This window comes from Primulina tabacum, chromosome 5 (assembly GCF_025594145.1).
Source record: "Primulina tabacum isolate GXHZ01 chromosome 5, ASM2559414v2, whole genome shotgun sequence".
Taxonomy (NCBI): Eukaryota; Viridiplantae; Streptophyta; class Magnoliopsida; order Lamiales; family Gesneriaceae; genus Primulina; species Primulina tabacum.
The window spans coordinates 2,284,227-2,298,054 of NC_134554.1; the positions used below are offsets into that span (position 1 = coordinate 2,284,227).

General features: G+C 35.0%; 2 protein-coding genes across 2 annotated transcripts; both read left to right on the forward strand.

Moving 5' to 3' along the window:
* Positions 1-4,355: 4,355 nt before the first annotated feature.
* LOC142545403 (uncharacterized) lies at positions 4,356-8,526 on the forward strand. The gene is made up of 6 exons (XM_075652582.1): positions 4,356-5,331; positions 5,488-5,650; positions 5,984-6,160; positions 6,247-6,330; positions 7,261-7,342; positions 7,673-8,526. Exons 1-6 carry the CDS (start codon positions 4,958-4,960, stop codon positions 8,113-8,115), a joined length of 1,323 nt encoding a protein of 440 aa, XP_075508697.1. The 5' UTR covers positions 4,356-4,957; the 3' UTR covers positions 8,116-8,526.
* Positions 8,527-9,604: 1,078 nt separating this feature from the next.
* On the forward strand, positions 9,605-13,756 carry LOC142545405 (granule-bound starch synthase 1, chloroplastic/amyloplastic-like). Its single transcript, XM_075652586.1, has 14 exons — positions 9,605-9,784; positions 10,105-10,449; positions 10,530-10,610; positions 10,691-10,789; positions 10,893-10,982; positions 11,074-11,137; positions 11,219-11,319; positions 11,406-11,515; positions 11,928-12,171; positions 12,332-12,508; positions 12,594-12,785; positions 12,902-12,988; positions 13,115-13,243; positions 13,376-13,756. Exons 2-14 carry the CDS (start codon positions 10,120-10,122, stop codon positions 13,490-13,492), a joined length of 1,821 nt encoding a protein of 606 aa, XP_075508701.1. The 5' UTR covers positions 9,605-9,784; positions 10,105-10,119; the 3' UTR covers positions 13,493-13,756.
* The last annotated feature ends 72 nt before the right edge of the window (positions 13,757-13,828 follow it).

A 13,828-nucleotide genomic window follows, 5' to 3' on the forward strand; every position in this document is an offset into this window, starting at 1 on the left:
CTAAAAATGATTATGAATGCCAACTTTATCACCTAACATTAGGTTCTCCATTGAATTGAGAATATGTTACTACAACTTCACAAGTACGGTTAGACTTTGCACAAAACTTGTCATTTCAAATAAACAATAACACGGTTGAACTCGTGAGATGAGACGATGAATCATGTATATATAATACATGAATAATAAATCAATATGCGTAGATAATATAATTATCTATAATTCTATTAATTTGTAGAACTTGAGTCTATCGGGTGAAACAAAATTGTGTAATAATCGAGTAATAACACACAGCAAACGGGTATACAGCGATGCACGACATTGACGGTGGATATTTAATTAACTAGGTCTGCCAATGTGAATTTGAACATGTATTGCATTTATTATTTTTAGTTTGAACTTTTTGATAAAGTTGGACACTGACTTACGACTTCCCTGTGAATGAATCGGGAGAGTCAAATTTTGCATACATATGCCGACCAAATGTACGTTTAATTAAATTATTTTCTTTTACGGATTAATGTAAATAAAATATACGCTCATAAACAAATGTCAAAAACTATTCTCTTGTCACTTATATTTACGTACGTATCATATATATTTATATTATTTTCTAAAAATAGATTTTAACCCCCAAGTTTATATCTCACATTTATCTTTTTAATTTTTTATTTCGATTTAAAATATAGAAATAATTCATTTTCATCTTTTTTGTTTTACGGAACACATGTTTTGCATGTACTACGAGCCACTAGCCGTATGTTATATCAATAGAAAGGCTCTTGCTCACATTCTAAGTACACTAAGTCTCTTATGAGACGATCTCGCAAATCTTTTTCTGTGAGACGGGTCAATCCTACCGATATTTACAATAAAAAGTAATACTCTTAGCATAAAAAATAATATTTTTCATGGATGACCCAAATAAGATATATGTCTCACAAAATATCACCCGTGAGATCGTTTCACACAAGTTTTTGCATTTTAAATATATGGATGAAATCGAACATCTCTTCGTGTTTTAATACAACAATACAAATCTTTAATGATAATTCATTCGTTCAAACAAAATATATTTTTAAATTATTGAGTAGGTCTCTTGTGAAACGTTCTCACGAATCTTTATCTACGATATGGCCATATGGGTCAACCCTATCGATATTCACAATAAAAAATAATATTCTTAGCATAAAAGGTAATACTTTTTCATGGATGACCCAAATAAGATATCTGTATCACAAAATACGACCCATAAAACTGTATCATACAAGTTTTTGCCTAAATTATTTCATTCACTGAAATAAATAACTGGTTGTATAACGATAAGATTATTTAAATTCGTTCGTTTGCTTTAATAATACTCATATTCCATGAGTCATCTCCACACTGGACGGAGATCCTACAAACTTGGACAAATTTGGGAATCATATGGGAGCTGCCACTTGTCGTAGCTCATACGATTTTCTCAAATTTCTAATTTTGCTCTGCCACCGGCAATAAATTAAAAAGAGAATTAGCTCTACTATCAATTAATAAATCTAATAAATTTTAAAATCATAAACATAATTTGTATTTATCTTATATTTTAATATGTTAAATAAAAACAAAATACAGACTTGAGAGGTTGTGTGATATGATCCCTTTAACTTTAAGTTTGAATCGAGAAAATTCATCGTTAATTTGTCAAACTTTTTACTTTTAAAAATTTGGATGGTCAAAATTTCTAATGGTAAAAAATTTATTTCATTCAATTAACCGTCGAACAAGAATGTTAGTTGACAAAAAATAAATAATGAAAATATTGGTAAATATTTAATGAAACAAATACATGGATGAAGGATAAATAAATTAAATAAGCAATAAATATTGGGAAATTTTGAAATCTACTTTTGCCACTTCAACATGATTATTAGGACAAGTAACACTAAAGTTTAGATCTAAATTAGTAGATAGTAGCTACCCTCTCCATATTGTATATTTGTGTCTTAAATTTTTTTTTATGGTCGGTTTTATGATTTTTTTTAAAGGTATTTTCGACTAATATATAAATAATCGATAATTATATTAAAACAAATAATTTAAACTATGATTATTTTTTTAATTAAATTGTTTGTTATTAGTCAATGCTACTACTTATGTGGGGTTATTTTGTGAATCATCGTTAATTTTATAATTGGGGGACATTTAGTATTTTAAAATTTAACATTGTTCATTTTGAAAATTTTTTATACAAATTAGATTACTGAATATTTTTTGGAAATTCAATTGCATTGTTCAATTGTTATATTTTAAAATCACTTAAAATAAAAATACAGCAAAATCGATAAATAAGATAATGTTCAAGAGTGGGAGGAAATTGGTGAGATAATTCTCTCATTATGATGTGAGTGTTGATACCATCGTCTTATGGTTATGTAGTGGTAAGATGATGTTAATTATTATTTTTTTTAAAATTCAATTTACTTATTTATTATTTAAAAAACAGAATAATCAAAACACAATTTAAAAACCACAACTACATATAACTCACATTTAAAATAATTATAAAATTGCAGATAAAAAAATACACATAATGCGTGCGAGAAAATATTGGAGATTGTATTTGAAATAAATATATTGAATATTGTATTTGAAATAAATAGAAGATTTTTTTTTTTTTGAAATAAATAGAAGATTGTGTGTCAAATGAAATCAAAACAGGGTTTATTCATAGATAAATGATTGAATTTTATAAAATACATTAGTTGAATTATCGGAATTTTTAAAACAAAATTTTACATTTCCCCAAATTTTGGATTTTTTAAGATTTTTATTTTTTTAAAAGCTAAAATTAATTCTGATCTTCAACAACCATATCATCCTAGTTTTTGATATTCGACGGCTATATCACCATGGCCATTAATTTTTATTTGTTTTTTATATCAACCATATTAGTCTGACGGTTGGATCTCCATTTTAAAAATAACGACGGCTCATGCGAAAACGTAAAGAAACAAAAACTCCTTTTTGCTTGGGAATGAAATTATGCCCCCGACACAACCTATTTATTTTTTTAGGAATCCCATTTTTATTTTGTATTTTTTTTTTCTTCTTGTTCGTTAGCGCCCCCTGCCCTTATTTGATGCGCTTCATTGCACAGCTTCATCGGCCATTAGACATGGCTAGAACTGGAAACAGGTTGGGTTGGACCAGGGACGGAGGTACATCTTGCTGTACCCGGGCTGGTCTGCAAAAATCTGTATGTAAATTTTTGTATAATTTTGAATAAATTTGATATTAGCCCGAGTAGATCAATTTAAATATTAAAGGATGTTAGAGTTTAAAATTCTAGCCCGGGTAATGCCAGATTCCTGGCTCCGCCCCTAGGTTGGACCTGGACCGTTGTCAACAAGATGATTAATAGGTCAACGGTTTTTACCCGGAATTGTCACCATAATCGGCCATAGATGGGCTAGTTACGATTTTTGTCTTTAAAAATCGTCGACCAGTCAGGTCGAAGTTATTATTATTATTTTATGGTACAGCCTTGAATGAAATAATAAAACATAAGAAGGCGTGAAGTAAGACGTGAGACCCTACGTTTGTAGAGAGCAACGAAAATTACGACGACGGAAGTTCGAGATTTGTGACGATAATACCATATTTAGGAGTCTTATTTGTTGTATGTGAGAGTAGGTCTCTTGTGAGACGGTCTCACAAATATTTATCCGTGAGACGGTCATCCCTATCGATATTCACAATAAAAAGTAATAGTTTTTCATGCATAACCCAAATAAGAGATCCGTCTCACAAAATACGATCCGTGAGACCGTCTCACACAAGTTTTTGCATGTATTTGATTAATTGAAGACTTTTGTAGATATATATTTTTTTATTGAAAGAATTAAATAGTTGATAGAGTTTTTATAAGTAAAATTTGTTTTTTTATATTTTTTATTAACAAATAATAATTTTTTTTAAAATACGGGCTTAATCTGACCGGACCGTGATCGTCCTTACTTGGATCCTAACCTGGCTTAATTGGACCCGGATCGGTTCGTGGCCAGGTGGCCTAACTAGTTTAAAAGTCATTCGTGTGCGACATTTTTAAACCCATGTTGCTACGAATTATTACATTTTGTAGAAAAATAAATTGGTCCGAATAAAACTAGTTACACTAATTATTATATTTTAAGATTTGAAACTAGTTTATTGATTAAAAAAGAATGGTCGGAACCTCGGAACTGTTGGCACTAAAAATACGTTTGGTCAAAAATGTCTTTAAGTCATGCATCAAACGTGTAATGTGGGAACGCGGCGCATATCACTGACCAAATCACTTCAATCTAACATATATATACACACACACACACATGTATCGTATCGAGGAAGCTGGCAAGAAATCACAATCCGCATCCCTCTCTTAAATTCTCCAATTTTCCATTAATCAATCACAACCACCAAAACAAATCATTTGATCTGATTCTGTCTTCTGGGTTTCTGCACTAATTCTTGACATCAATAATCTATTCGAGGTCGCAGAAGGACATTATATGACGGAGAGGCTGCCAAAGTTTGTCTTGTGAAGTGAATGACAACTGGGCCCACAGGAATCCGAGCGAACCGTTCATCTACCGCCTCTCGCAAATCCTTATCTTCTCTTCGCCTCTCTCTGTCTTTAGATTTTCTTGGCGCGCGAATTTACACACAGCTTTTTTTTTTCCTGTCTTGCCGCAGAAATCCACCGCTTGTAGTTGAGCATAACTTGGCTTATCTTTTCTTAGACATATTTTTATTTTTGCCTTTCTTATCCACTGTTCTTTCTCTTTCTTCCGGTTTTTTCCATTCATCCTGGGACTGTCGAGGGTTTATCCTGTCTTTTCTCTCAGAGCCCTCGAGCCCTCGTTGTGCTTAGTACGCTTAATCTGCGTCTGACTGGTTCGAGGGGGTTTGATATTTGTTTCTTGTCTGTAAAAACATGGCGTCGGTTTCTTCTTTTCTTGAGATTTTTCAGAGGCCCACTATTGTGAATGTGTTCTTTGAGCTGATGGAGTTCATGTACCCCATCTGGATAGCTCTGGTCGTTGGAGTTTTTGTGGGTTGGGCATGGAAGCCTAAATGGGCTAATCTTAATGTCGAAATTATTGATTCTATTTCAAATAAAGGAGAGCCAAAGCCAGATGATTCATTATCTTCGTCAAGGTCAGAAACGGCGTTTCCACAATTCTATTCTTCGATACCAAGCTTGAGCTCATTGAAACTGCAATTACCCAGTTGCGTTTCTTGGTTACCTGATTCTGGTCTTGAGAAGGATAACTCTTCATTACCTTCAGTTTCAAGTCCTAATTTAAGGTTGGCTCCGAAGCTTTTTGATTTCCTAACACTTAATAAGCTTGTTCAGTTGTTGGCTTGCTCTGTGAAGCTATTGATCGTTTTTATAACCAGCAAGTCCTATTCAATTATGGGTACAATTCATATTTGTTGACAAGTTGAAATGTGTGTAACCAGTTCGTCGAAGTTGGAGAATGAGGAATCGAGCATTTTGAATTGGAATGATTTTAAACATTTTCATAATTTGGTTGAGGAGAAAGATGGTGGTCCTGCTTGGATCCAGATGATGGATAGATCAACGCCCAGTATGAGCTACCAAGCTTGGAGAAGAGATCCCGAGGTATATCCCATGCGGATTGCGTATCTGTATTCTAGTCATTGTAGTTTTGCTAAATTTTGACGTATAATTGAGTTATCTCTGTTTTCTTGTGGTTGTAATGATGATATATGCTATTGTGTGAGATTGCGACTACTTTCTTGTGATCATATTGATGATTTTCTGCGTTATGTGAGTTTGCACTCTTCTCGTGATTTTATCGATGGTTTGCACAATTTTGTTAACACTCTCCATATCTTATCGCTGATTTGTGCAGTCATCTGACTTTGCACTACTTCTGATTATATTGATGATTTGTGCAATCATGTGATGGCACGATCTTTGTCTTTTGTATAGACTGGACCTCCACAATATCGTAGCAGAACTGTTTATGAAGATGCCACACCTGAGATACTGAGGGATTTCTTCGGTGATGACGAATTTAGGTCGAAATGGGATGATATGCTAATATACTCCGAAACTTTGAATGAATTCCCCAGTACAGGGACGATGCATGTTCAATGGGTGCGCAAGGTAGGAAGAACTCTTGGTTTTTATGTTACTTGATTCTTTCGGTTGCACCATGGAATATTGACCAAATTCTTTATGGTTTGGTGCAGTTTCCCTTCTTTTGTAGTGACAGAGAATACATCATAGGTCGTCGAATTTGGCAATCTGGAAGTGCTTATTATTGTGTGACAAAGGTAAGAGAAAAGATATTATTCTTGCGTAGCTAAAGTTTGTTCTTCCTATCTAAGATCGACATGCCAATAAATAGTCACATGGTCACACCTCGAATGGATATTGTAGTTGTTTAAATTCTTAAGTGTAATAGCTTGCTTTTCTTTGATAAGTTAAAATCTTTTTTATTCTCAGCTTTAGGCTTAAAACTCGCTATTCTTGGATGAGTTGAATTGTTTGCATCTCTCGGCACTTGGCTAAATTGGCATATATGATATATACTGTTTACAGATGAAAAATTGTTCATCAACTTTATTGTTGGGCTCTAGGACAATTTTCGGGATCCTTTGTGTGGTCTGTATGATGCTCCATGTTAGCTGCGATCTTTTGCTTTTATTCTTCTTGCTCGAGACAACCGTTTCCTGGAATGATAAATCTGTCACAGTCAGAGACTTGGTGCAACCAACTTGAAAGTGAATTTTGTTGTGGAGTCATTAACTACTTGTGTTTATATGGAACCAACGTGCCAGGGTGTTCTCTATTCTTTTTTTTTTTTCAAGAGAAGACTATCATAAAGCAAATAATAATTGTCTGAAGGCTGAGCATTGCGAGTTAACTTTTTTATTGTGCTTTTGTTTTTGCTAATTAGTCAGAGAAAAGTGGATGGAGGAATGCAGATGCACATATTTATACTTGTCCTTCCTTTAAGTTGGTATCATATTAATATATTCTAATATTTGAAATGATTTCCCGATGTGCTATCTAGAGGAATTGATGCCCAATGTTATGTCATATTAAAGTCATTTCTAAATAGAAATGGGATTCATGCAGCTTTGAAATGATGATATGCGATCTAGATTTATCAGCTGTTACATTATTGTTTCTGAAATTCATTTAGCAACTTGTGCGCATCTTTCAGAGGATATTCATGTCATTTGATTTTGTGTTAACAGGGAGTGCCATCTTCCTCTGTTCCCCGTCGCAGTAAACCAAGGCGTGTAGATCTGTATTATTCTAGCTGGTGCATCCGTGCAGGTACTGATTTCTGTGGCTTAACTCCGATACGATTTCATGCACATTCTATATTAACTAAAACCCCAGTCTAAACCAACATTTACTAGGCTGAGTGGTAAGAGTTCAGTTTCCCTTAAGTTAGGTTTCCAATTCGAGTCCGATTTCCTGTAATGTGGTCAGACTTAGCTTGACTTTGAATGAGTTTAGCCTCAATGAGACTTCAGGAACCTGTTTATTTTGTTTTGGGGGTGGACAAAAAATAAAGCAGAAAACACAATTTTTCGAAATTTCTGAAATAAGAAATAATTGAACTTGCTGAACAGATTTTTCTCCTTGAATTTTGTGATTTAGCTGAATCAAAGAGAGATGGTCGTACGACTGCTTGTGAGGTTCTCCTGTTCCATCACGAAGACATGGGTATTCCTTGGGAGATTGCAAAACTAGGTGTGCGTCAAGGCATGTGGGGTGCAGTCAAGAAAATCGAGCCTGGGTTGCGTGCGTACCAGAAGCACCGGGAGTCTGGAGCACCACTCTCTCGCAGCGCATTAATGGCTCAAGTGAACACTAAAGTTTGTGTCGACTCGTTAGAATCCCTGGATAATGGCTCCAACAGTTCATCAGTTGTCGAGCCTCATTGTTCGAAGGAGGATAAGCATTCGAGAGGTGGGATACCAAAGATTTTAGTTATCGGAGGGGCCATCGCCCTAGCTTGTTCTTTTGATCGAGGGCTCTTGACAAAGGCTGTTCTATTTGGAGTTGCAAGAAGATTTGCCAACATCGGTAGGAGGTTGTAACCGAAGGGCTCCTGATGCCGTTACATGGACTTGTTTTTGAAAGGGTCGACATCTACTCGGTGCAAAACTCCGATGCTAATACCGCCTCTTCTTCGCCGAGATTCTTACTACTGATTTTGTGTACAAGCAAGAAAATGTTCTATATATAGCTTCTTGACGCTGATTTTACCAAGTCTTGTTTTGAAATAACTTCGACTTGGAGAAATTTAATAAAGAAATGGTGCTGGTGGGAGTAGTTGGAGATTCAATAATTTTCTTTTGTTAGGTATAAAAATGTGGCAGCTCTGGTTGGAAGCATGAGTCACTCGTGATTCCATATTAGAAGTCTGGCAAACACGACGTTTGGTTGTTTGTTTCTACAATAGAACATGTGTTCGAGTAAATATGCTATAAAAAATATAATTTAGTATAGTACAATTATAGAGTTCTCTTAGCTAATAATAATTGAAAATAAACATGCAACTCATTTCCGTGTGTCGTCACTTGAAATTTATTTTTTTCAACGAGTTAAAAAGAAATCAAAACTCGGTTGTAGGTATTTAATTTGTATCTGAAAAATTACATAAAAATAAAATATAATTTTGGAGAAATGCATTAACAAATTGGAATATACGAAAATACGTATGACTAGCAATGTAGGATGTGTTCTTTCTGTTTGAATGATTTTTTTTTATCAGTCACTGATTTACATAAACAGATATTTCTGCACTCATTGAGCCCGAGTTGTTTTCTTGGGAGAAATTAGCTATAAAAACACTGATAATATGATAAAATATATGATATTCGAGTACAAAATATTTCATAGATATGACATTAATATATGATTTTGAGTACCATAACATATATACAAGTACTGATATTAATTACTCATATATTTTTCGGATGAAATTATGTGCAACGTTAAAAACATGATACTAATGTATGATATTTCAGTATCAACTCTTTCACATCTTGTTTTAATATATGATATTTGAACACACAAACAAGTATATCAAGTGTTGATATTAATATATTTGTTCCAACTACACTCAAAATTTTATCTTTTGTACCAAATATAAAACAGTTAGTGCTCAAATATCATATTAATTTCAAGCCCAGGTTAAGAAAATGTGCATCATAGAGATTTTTAATGTTTTGTATCGAATTTTATACGAAAAAATATATGTAAGTCATGGAATGCATAAATATTTTTTGCATGAATAAATGACTATATAATATTTTTTGGTATGACATAAATGGAACACAAATACAATTTATAATGATGAGATTTTAAAACAAGTCTATTAGAAAGAATAGGGTGTTGCCATTATAAATTTTTTTATTGGATTAAAAATAAATCGATCCAACTTGACTAAAGACTACAAAATTTGAGTCTGCCCCTTTCCACCCATTGGCATTTTGTGTTAAACAATAATAGCCGTGAATTAAATGTGAAAAAAAAATTAATAATAGCCTTCGACGTCGTTTAGCGGGGGAGGGAGATAATATCTCCCAACCTCATGAAATCAAGGCCTCTAATTTTTTTATTCGCATATACCCCGGCCACTGCTACCTTAACACGTGTCAGAGAGGCAGTACTACAAATGGGGAGGCTCCTCCCCGTTCCTCAATCATCCACTAGTAGCAGCATCACGGGCTAGCCTCCTCGCCTCTCTTCGCTGTTTCTCAGGTAGATTGTTACGATTTTCCTTCTGTTTTTTTCGGATTTTATGATTGTTTCTGATGATTCGGTTCCTAATTTTATGCTTCACATGATCTTAACTGTTTATTTCAACCGAGGTTACTTACTTATAAGGTGATTGTAACGATGTGTTTGCATGTTTTGTTTTACGTTTGTAGTTGGTCGAGTCTAATTCTCTGAAGTTAAGTATTGTTTGTTAAGTTTGAGAACCTGACGTTTTAGCTTACTTTGAGAAGTATGGTTTTAATTTTTAACTTTTTTGAGATATTTGCAATTATAATTATCCTTATGTGTGTTTTGTTGTTCAGAGTGAGGTGTTAGGGATGGCAGCTGTGACGGCTTCGCACTTTGTGTCACATATAAATGGCGGAGCAACTTCTGTTGATAACAAAACAAACTTGGCCCAGATAGGCCTGAGGAACCAAACTGTGACTCACAATGGGTTGAGATCAGTAAACAAAATTGATATCAGTGGCAAAGTCATTTCGAAACCGTCCAGATGCGCTGTAAACAAAACCGAGAAGGACAAGACATTGGGAACAATTATCTGTGGAGTGGGTATGTCTGTGGCTTTGGTGTCGACTGAGGTTGCTCCATGGTGTAAAACTGGCGGGCTTGGTGATGTTTTGGGAGGGTTGCCTCCAGCTTTGGCAGTACGCATCCTTTTTTCATCATCATTGATCACTATTTGTACTATCCCCTAATAATCTTATGAATTTGATTTATCATCCAGGCACTTGGGCATAGAGTGATGACAATTTGTCCACGTTATGATCAGTATAAAGACGCTTGGGACACTAATGTGCTTGTTGAGGTTAATTCTTTTGCTGGGTTTGCATGTTTTTACATTTTATTTTTGAAGGGTCATTGTGCATAATCATGAACTAATTGCAGATTAAAGTTGGAGACAGAGTTGAGACTGTCAGATTTTTCCACTGCTACAAACGTGGAGTTGATCGTGTTTTTGTCGATCATCCTTGGTTCTTGGAGAAGGTGAGTAAATCATGCAATTTGAATCCGTGGCTTGTTAGCTGAACTGCATAGCTTGATCATTGTTTGACTGGATTGTTATGTTTGTGATTTTGTACTTCCGAAGGTTTGGGGGAAAACAAAGTCAAAGCTTTATGGCCCAAATGCTGGAACAGATTACGATGACAATCAACTTCGGTTCAGCTTATTATGCCAAGTGAGTCTATATTCTCTCAATTTTCTACACTTCTTTCACTCAATTCAGATGCATTCACAAGTTTGACATGCTCTCCGTGTGACATTTTCAGGCTGCTGTAGAGGCTACTAGAGTCTTGAGTCTGAATTGCAGCAAATATTTCTCAGGACCATATGGTATCTTCTGAAATTTGATCTAGATAAAGCACTACAGGATAAAAATAAGGTAATTAAAATTTGTGTGATTTTTTTTAATAGGAGAGGATGTTGTTTTCATTGCCAATGACTGGCACACTGCTTTGCTTCCATGCTACCTAAAGAGTATGTATCAATCCAGAGGACTATACATGAACGCCAAGGTGAAAGCATTACATTTTCTTCGTGTGGATTGAAGCTAACAATATGGGAGCATTTAAGTTCTGACGCATGTCTAAAATGGTTCCAGGTTGTTTACTGCATCCACAACATGGCGTATCAAGGAAGATTTAAATTCTCAGATTTCTCGCTTCTCAATCTTCCCGATCAATTCAAGAGTTCTTTAGATTTCATGGATGGGTACATACAAAACTTTTTTTCCATTGTTCATTGATTCAGACATTTGGATTAGTGGTATTCTATCTAGGTATCATAGTATGATGTCTTGAACTCTCTGCAGAAGTATTTCTCTTTATAGTTTAGTTTGTTGGCCTTCAGTACTTATCTGTGGGCCTTCATGACCAATCTCCTCCTGTCAACACCTGTAGGCTTTGGATATTTGATTCAGGCCTCTGTTTTTCGGGCTTTTGAACTAATGTAATGTGCTATGTCGAAAATCTAAAACTGTTCTGATCCCTAGTCCATTTGCTCGACTGTTTGGATTAAGGGCATTACAAGATTGTGAACGAATTAGTTATTGGCTTAAAAATTGAAGGTAATTCTATCTGGTGATCGAATTTCTCAGTTTGATCATTGTCCGTAACTGTTGCAGGTATGATAAACCTGTGAAGGGAAGGAAAATAAACTGGATGAAGGCTGGGATTTTAGAATCAGACAGACTTGTGACTGTCAGTCCATACTATGCTCAAGAACTTATTTCTGGGCCTGCAAAAGGTGTAGAATGTGATACGTATACTCGTGCTGTTGGCTTATGTGGCATCACAAATGGCATGGATATTCAAGAGTGGAATCCCGCCACTGATAAATACCTTAGTTATCACTATGATATCACTACTGTAAGATTTATACTTTTTTTTGTCCTTGTTCTGACAATTATTACACCACAGCAAGGTTACTATAGATTAGATAGATCTTTTAAATCTCGTTTGCTATGTATTCATTTGCTTATCATTTGTGTTCCTAGATATTGATTTCTTGTTGCCATCTTACTTTCAGGTTATGGATGCCAAGCCATTGCTGAAGGAATCTCTTCAAGCTGAAGTTGGGTTGCCTGTAAACAGGAATATCCCTGTAATTGGATTTATTGGCAGACTCGAGGAGCAAAAAGGCTCAGATATTCTCGTTGCTGCCATTTCTAGGTTCATAGGGATGGATGTTCAAATAATAATCCTAGTGAGTAATAAATTAATCTGCATTCTTGCATTGACGAAGCATGAGATTATGTTTAATGATTTTATCCATCCTTTGTTTCTTTAAGGGAACTGGCAAAAAGAAGTTTGAGCAGCAGATTCAACAACTTGAAGAGTTGTACCCTGAAAAAGCTAGGGGAGTGGCCAAGTTCAATGTCCCCTTGGCTCACATGATAACTGCTGGTGCAGATTTTATGTTGATTCCAAGTAGATTTGAGCCTTGTGGTCTCATTCAGTTACATGCCATGCGTTATGGAACTGTAAGACTTCAAAATCAAGGAACTGTTTTTTATTTTTTTTGCTGTAAATTGTTTAGAACAAATTCGGTTCGCTTGACTTTCATAACATGATCTCAAGATTTAACTGCTTTTATCAGATACCAATCTGTTCATCGACTGGTGGTCTCGTTGACACCGTGAAAGAAGGATATACAGGTTTCCAAATGGGAGATTTCAACATTGAGGTATATAATTATCTCAATTATCCTAGACTCGTTGTCTACTACTATTGGCTGAATTTAGCGCTTCATTTAGCCACTCTCTTTTTCAAGTTCTAAACAATATCACTTTTTGTGTGTCTGCATGAGCAGTGTGAAACTGTTGACCCAGCCGATGTGCTGAAGATAGCAACAGCTGTTGGAAGAGCTCTCATGGTCTACGGAACCCTAGCATTTACGGAAATGATAAAAAACTGCATGTCACAAGATTTCTCCTGGAAGGTACCCGCGTGAAATCCCTAAAATTGTGTTTTATTTATTGCTTTAGTTTCAATTCGATCTGTCAGCAAAGAATCAGAATATGTCAAAAGATTTGTGTTTGTGCAACTCATGGCATGTAATAACTCTTTATAGGGACCTGCTAAGAAGTGGGAGTCGTTGCTACTAAGTTTGGGTGCTTCTGGTGCTGAGTCCGATGTTGACGGGGAGGAAATTGCTCCCCTCGCCAAGGAAAATGTTCCGGCACCTTGAAAGCTCTAGATTTATTTGTTATCTTCAGCAAATAAATTCAACAGACTTGTGAAGACTGAGTACTCTGAATCTTCAGCGGAAAAACTGTGCAGCAACCGGTTGTTTTCTGATAAGGTTTTGTGGTCTATAGTAGAGATGCATATAAATAATAGTGAAGCAATAAGTAACAAACTTCAAGAAGTTATGTTCTCTTTTGTGTTAAAGTTCTATGTACAGTAGTCAATTATTAGTTAAATTTTATGATGACATATGTTTATGATTGGATCGATGTTTGTTGAGGTTTGGAGCTAAGCTTTTTGCAGGCTTACATGGGATGAGAAAATGGGATAACATATG